The sequence below is a fragment of the Scardinius erythrophthalmus genome (assembly GCF_964197995.2).
Source record: "Scardinius erythrophthalmus genome assembly, chromosome: 4".
Lineage (NCBI taxonomy): Eukaryota > Metazoa > Chordata > Actinopteri > Cypriniformes > Leuciscidae > Scardinius > Scardinius erythrophthalmus.
Genome location: NC_138224.1, coordinates 7,039,805 through 7,047,054, shown reverse-complemented (window position 1 = coordinate 7,047,054; position 7,250 = coordinate 7,039,805). Strand labels below are relative to the sequence as shown.

General features: G+C 38.7%; 1 protein-coding gene across 1 annotated transcript; it reads right to left on the bottom strand.

The window, feature by feature from the left end:
* Positions 1–824: 824 nt before the first annotated feature.
* LOC308690202 (GTPase IMAP family member 8) lies at positions 825–6,058 on the bottom strand (the record flags this gene model as incomplete). Its single annotated transcript, XM_081364539.1, has 5 exons — positions 825–1,618; positions 1,693–2,385; positions 3,389–4,105; positions 4,675–5,370; positions 6,028–6,058. 5 exons carry the CDS (start codon positions 6,056–6,058, stop codon positions 825–827), a joined length of 2,931 nt encoding a protein of 976 aa, XP_081220665.1.
* Positions 6,059–7,250: the final 1,192 nt, after the last annotated feature.

The following is a 7,250-nucleotide window of genomic DNA, read 5'->3' as shown; positions in this document are numbered from 1 at the left end:
AAAGATATTTTGAAGATTGTTGGTAACTAGACAGTTGACGTCACCCATTGACTTCCATAGTATTTTCTTCCTACTGTATATATATATATATATATATATATATATATATATATATATATATATATAGTGTGTGTGTGTGTGTGTGTTTCACATTTTATATATATATATAAAAAAAATTCTTCTGCGAGATTATGATTTCTGCTGTCACCAGCACTTATGAGAGTGTCTGCATGCTGTTCAAGAGAATTTTGAATGAGAATTGTGTGATGCCAGCTGTATTAAAATATTTATTATTAAAGGGCCATACCTATATTTGTGATTTATTAACTGGGACATTTTAATTTTGAATTCTTTTTCTGTTAGAGAGAAAAATGCACATCTTCTTTTCAGACTTTAAAGGCACCATGAAATCAAAATGGACAGTTCTCTTTTTTGTGTGTGGAATATTGCGGTATTTATTTTAAATGATTTATCAGTGTACATAATTGTTTTTAAATTCATGTGCCCTTGTAATCTTTATTCAAAATATCTTCCTCTCCCTCTTGCAGCAGCAACATCTCTTCTCTTCTCTGATGACATGTTTATTGGCGTGAGGGCGGGACAACCTGTCACTCACATGAGATCGACCAATAGCAAATCCAATAATTTCCTGATGGAAAAAAGTCCCACCCTAATTTTTTTCTTGTTCGAAAAGTTATGTCACAATCAGGAAGAAAAGACTACCGTAACTTCCGCTTCCGTTTCGTGAAGTTAGTCATGACCCATTTTAACCAATATATTTATTTTTAGTATTTTTTTCAGTAGTGCCAAGCCCTATTCACTTTTCATCTGCAACCTCTTTCCTCACTTTCTGCTGACGGTGTTGCTTCAGAAGGTCGACTGGGGTCATGTGTCTCTTTACTTCTGTCCTTCAGTTCCTCAAACATTCTACTACAGTGCCTGATGCTTTGCTTCAGCTCCCGCAATTCTCTTTGAACTCCCTCCAGGATGTCAAGTTTTGACAGTTTCCTGTCAATCGAGGCCAGATGTCCCTGAGCGTTCTCACTGATGCCTGAACTCTCACAGTTGATTGTTGTCATGCTGCTGCATTTCTCCTGCCACACCATCTCAAAATAAGAATCTATGAATGCCTCCAGCTCCTCAATGTTACTGTCACCCCATTGGTCAATTAGGTTCTGCAGGCTCTCTGATTGGACAAAATCCATAAAGGCTCTTTCTTTTGCAGTTTGAGCTGTGCAAGGTGTATTGCTGTGGTAAAATGGAAGGGCTGGCCCACAGAACCTTTCCTCCTGTGATTCATCCCTGAATAATCGTTGTACATTCACTGGTTGCTCAGTTGGTGAAACATGGCGCACAGCAAGAGACCCTGTTTCAGGTCCATCTGTCCTATTCACACCAATCCATGATTCATTTGGGTGAAACCATTCTAAGCTGTTGAGCACCACTACTAGTCCTCGATGAAAGTTTCTGGGTAACGAGGTCCGACATAATCGGACACTCCAGCAGGCCAGTGATTCATTTTCATTTTGCGAAGGGCTGGAATCGGTGATGGTAATTCTCGGATCACTGGATGTAGAGATCCCAAACATTTGATGCTCTCCTGGAATGTCAGTGTCACCTGATACAAAAAGAGTTACAAACATTTTAAACATACAATGCCAGAATCAAGCAAGTATATAAACCTAAACTCACCATGATGGATGTGTGTAGAGCTTCTGAGAAGGGTTTGCGCTTCCCCAATCTGTATCCTTCCTTTGAACATCAATTCGCCATGTACTAGAGGTCGTTTAATGTTCCCTTGGTTTTCTGCACTGTTTAGCACCTGCTCTAACACCTTCTCCTCTATCTTCTGCATCAGTTCTGCGACCTGAGTGCCATTGTCTTTGATCTTGTTGTTGAAAACCTGGTATTTATTTCCGCATTTCTCCACCAGTGTCTGAAGTGCATCTCCTTCACTTTCAATGTACTGCTCCACGCTAACATCACCGAGCCAGTCTCCATTCGTGAACAACACAATGGTGCTGCTCCATGCTTTCCCTCCCAGAACATGCAGATGGTCCTGAGCTGCTTTCAGGTTTTTCAGCGTAAATGAGGAACTGGCATTGACAACCAGCAGGAGGATGCAGATCCCGCTGGCTGAACCAGAAAGCCAGTCATGGAGAAGTTTCCTGCTGAACTCTGCATTATCTGGATACTCAGTTGTCCAGCCTGTTGTGTCAATGACCTCAACCTTTGTCTCGTTGAACATTACCGTACCTCTAATGGGTTTTTGGCTGTCAGCCTCTTGTCCATCATTACCCAAAATGCAGCATGCAGATGATGTCTTACCAGAGTGCTTGCCGCCCAGGAGGAAAACTCTTATGGCTGAGGGCAATCGCACCTGATCTGTTAAGAGAAAGAAATCTTAAAGGGTTAGTTCTGTCATAATTTACTCACCCTTGTGTTGTTCAAAACCCATAAGACTTAGATATATATTTTTAATGAAATTAGATTCTCAAATCAGTTTCTGTCCCTCTATTAAACGTCCATGCAACCAAAACTTTGAAGATCCAAAAAAGGTCATAAAGGCATTGTTTAACGAAGTCTGACAGATTTAATTTAGGGGGTTACTTGACTTCATTTATTCATATGGATTAGTTTTAAGATTCCTTTATGATCTTTTTTGGATCTTTTTGGATGTTTTAGTTGCAAAACCTCTCAGGTTTCATAAACAATATCTTAATTTGTGTTTAAAAGGTTAACCAAAGTCTTATGAGTTTGAATGAGGGTGAACTTTTTTGATAAAAAAAATCAATACATCATCAATCCTTCTTCTAAAACACATTTTTGTCTTTCCCTGATTCACTATGGAAAGCCTATTATAAGTGGCAAACACAGAACAGAGGAGAGTCTGCTGGTTAAAAGAGAGCGTGACAGAGCTCGTAATAAAACCAGAATCAACATCGGCTTGGCTTTTCAGAGATGGCGAGAACTGAGGGATTTGAAATGTTGTAAAAGTGACACGGAGAGGGCGTTTTTATTACTCATCAAGTGAGTATTTTATTGAACAGAACAGATAAATTGCCATTTGCAGCTCTCTAACAGAGTTCATTGTAAAGCATAATCTATTGTGAAAGGTAATTTCATTATAAGTTGTTGCGCTGTGCTGGAATTTATTTTCAAGGAAGTACCATGTCTATTAATGGGTATAGCTACAGTAGTCTTCAGCTAGTCCGCTTGAGATCCATCTAAACACAGTCACAGAGAGCCGAAGCACAACCAGAACAAAGTTCTTTTGCAAAATGCCTGCAGGGACCAAAGTTGCATAGTGTACATTTGATTCATACTAAAATTTTGTATTGCAGTCTAATTTATTAGATGATTCTGGAAGAAAAGGTTCTTGACTTACTCTTAAAAGCTCTCAAACTTTCTCTTCGTCTCAGCACATTTTCACGCCGAAGCTTTGCCATACCTTCCTGTACTTTCCGTTTTCTCTCAATCTCTTTAAAAAGACTCTCATCTGTTTGAAAGTGTCTCATGCTATTTCCTGCAGTCATCTCCTTTATCTTCTCCAGTAGCTCTGTTATCTGGAACTTATTCCCAAGGCTTTTGTTGTTTATCACATGGTAGCGGTCTCCGCATCTCTCCACGAGCCACTGGAGGGCCTTTCCTTCGCTTTCAATGTACTGCTCAATGGTTGTGTCACTAAGCCAGTCACCAAAGGTGAACAGCACTATAGCGTGATTCCAGACGTCCTTACCAACAAGCTCTACGTGCTCTTCAATGGCTCTCCTGTAGACCTCTGTGAATGACCTGTCCAACCGCACCACCAAAAGGAAAGCATGGGGACCGGGTGGACACAAATAAACACTGTTGACAATTTCTTGTTTGTCAAAAGCTGAAGAATCCTGGGTAAAGTAGTTCATCCACCAGCCAGGTGTGTCCACCACTGTGACCATTCTTTCCAACATTGTGAACGTTTTCTTCACGCACCGCGTGGTCCGCTTCTTTGCTGTAAAACTTAGGTCACTTCCTGCTGCTAGAATGCTGTTTCCTGTCAAGCTCTTCCCTGAGCCCTTTGCCCCAAGCAGGACGAGTCTTATGTTATGGTGATGAGATGAGTGCACTGAAGGGAGGAAGAAAAACAATTAAGTTTTACAATAAAATGCATAAGATAAAATACTAGTGTAAAGTCACATTTATTTATATAGCACTAGATACGAAAACTAATGTTGTAAAATGCACTCTCAGAAAAAAAGGTACAAAAGCTGTCACTGGGACAGTACCCTTCAAAAGGGTTCTAATATGTACCATTTAGGTACTAATATGTACATGTTTGGTACCAATATGTACCTTTGAGGGACTTATATGCACTCTTTAGTGAACCTTTTGAAAAGGTACCGCCACAGTGACAGCTTTTGTACCTTTTTTTCTGAGAGTGTGCATACATTTTAAAGGTTCTCTCAAAGTTATAAACATTCAAAAATAAACATTTTTAATAACTTAACATGAACATTAGCGAAACGTTCTTAGAACATATTTTACGTTAGCTTGGTTGCAAAGTTAGTGTCAATACCCAGCTCAATTTAGTTTCCTACATCCTAGTGTCAGACAGTGCAGTTAAATCGATAATATTACGGAATTGTCTTTTAATGGCACATTTATTGTTTTAGTGTACCTTATCTTAAAACTCACCCTTCAGAGTAGATCTCTGCTTCTGTATCTTCATCAGTCTCTGATGAGCCTTGAGCTCCACTTCCCTCTTCCTATCCTCTATCTCCTGTAAAGCCTTTACATCCATTTCAAAATGTTGTCTTTCATTTTCTGCAACCATCTTGTCGATTTTCCCCATCAGTTCCATTACTTGGGTGGCATTGCATGTTTTCTGGGTATCAAGAACGTGAAACCTGCCACTGCATTTCTTCAGGAGCCACTGGAGGGGTTTACCTGATGCCTGAACATGATCCTCAAATGATTTATTTTCTGAGCTTTTGCTTTTTGTGAACAGCACCAGAATGTGACTCCAAACCTTTTCTCTGAAGAGCTCAAGATGCTTTTCTACGGCTCTCCTCCGCTTTTCTATGAACACTGAGTCTGTTTTCACCACTAGGAGAAAGACATGAGGCCCTGGGAGACTCAGACAGACGCTGTGTCTGATTTCTCTCCTGACCAGCTCTGGTGTGTCTTGTGCTGAGAAGTCACACCACCAACCTGGGGTATCCACCACCGTCACACTTCTCCCTTGTACTTCCGCTTTTCTTTTTAGGCAAGTGGTCCGTTCATGGAGGACAAACTCTTCTTGGTTTAAGATAGCATTTCCCACTAAGCTCTTTCCAGAATTTCGGCCTCCAAGTAGGATGATCCTCAACTCGAACAGATGCTGCTCATTCCCTTGATTAAGAGACAAGTGTGATATATTTTCAGTGTTTTAGATTAGAAGACATATTATTCAGAGCTCAGGATAATACCCAACAGGGATGTTCTTAGAACTTTAGCTAACATTCTGGCGAGGTCCTCTTAAAAGTCATGAACAAACATTCTTCAAATAACTTTAATAGAATTATCTGATCTTTAAAAACGTTCTCAAAACGTTAGCACAAAAACTTTATTTTTGAACATTCAGAAATAGCGTTTTTATAACTTAATGGGAGCGATAGCAAAACATTCTTGGAACATATTTTTGTCATGCCAGTCCTGGCATCTTCCAAAATGCACGTTATGCAGTGCTTCTATTGTCCTCAAGGCTTTGCAGATTAATAATTCAAGAAAAAGACAACACTGTGAGACATGAAGTTAAAATATAACCTGAAATTACTCATTGAAGTATAGTTTATAAAGACATACCCAATATGACCTACAGCTGTAACTTGCACTTCTAAAAGATACAAATACTGACTCAAATGGTGAGTACTTACTGTACCACGGTATAAATATAAAAACCTGTGGGGTACATGAATCACTCCCCCCCCCCCCCCAATAACCGTTAATGATTGTGAACATTGTCTGTGAGGACATTTGTAAATAAATATTAAGAAATTTAAAACTTACTTTGATCCTGTGAAGTTCCTTTTAGAGCCATAATAGTCATGGAGGTGTTTTATATATTTAAAAATATTTTTTTATTGAAGTTTTCCAGTGGAAATAGACAACACAAGTGAATCATCGTTAGGTGTAATTGTAATGTCAACCTTTTCCATGGGTCCAAAGTTTATACTGTAATAAACCAATCCCTAAAGTGAAATACCACAACGCCACTCCCTCAGAGCCATTTACTTTTGAGGTTATGCTTCGTTTCTGTTTAATTAGATCTCTCCCCAAAATGTTTTTCTTGCTCTTTATTATTAAAATGGGTGATGAAAAAGAATTATGAAAGCTATTCCATTGTAGAACTATTGCATTTATTATTGTTACTGTCAGGATATCATCAAATCATGAATTTACTAATCAAACTGTAGTTTTATCTTTGTTATGTTACATTTTTGTCGTTGTTTGTGTTTGTTACAGAGAGACTAATCACAGAGAGAAGGGCAACGTTCACAACAGTTAAAGCTTAAACCAAATACCACAAACAATCAGCAAATCTGAGTGTCCTCATCAAGCGAGTGACGAAATACAATACAAACAGAAAAACACAGATAAGCACTGAGGGAAAGCAACAAAAAATCTGAGGTGATGAAGACAGGAGATATTCATATGAAGAGACCAGGAAAGGCTGCAAGGGAAATAACCAGAAACTTGAGGGAAGAATCAGAGAGGAAAGCAGGAGTAGCTCATGGCACACTTGCGTCTACAAAACAAAACACATTGATTAAGTGGACAGAATGGACACTGGCGGTGAGACAAGGTTTAAACTCATGCATGCCGACTTATTGTGTAGACTGACAGTTTTGTTCTTAAGAAAAAAAAAAAAAAATCTCTTTCCTCAAAGACCCCATGAAGGACCAGTAGGCTGTAGTAGGTATACATCTTGCAATAAACCATGATGTACTAGCTAGTCAGTTGCATTCTCATTCTAAAGAGCATTTTATTGAACAATAATCTTTGTAGTGCAGGATGAGCCATCAACATTTTTGGTCCATTTGTTTTGGTACGCTATATCGCATGGCCATTGCATGGGATCTGTTTTGTATTCCTTTCTGAGCATAAAATATAGCCTACTTTATCCTTTTTTCTAAGATAATTTTAAACAATATTTAAACCTATAATATGTTAATCCCGTTTAATCAAATTATATGATTAAGTTTAATTGTACATAAATATACTTATGGTTT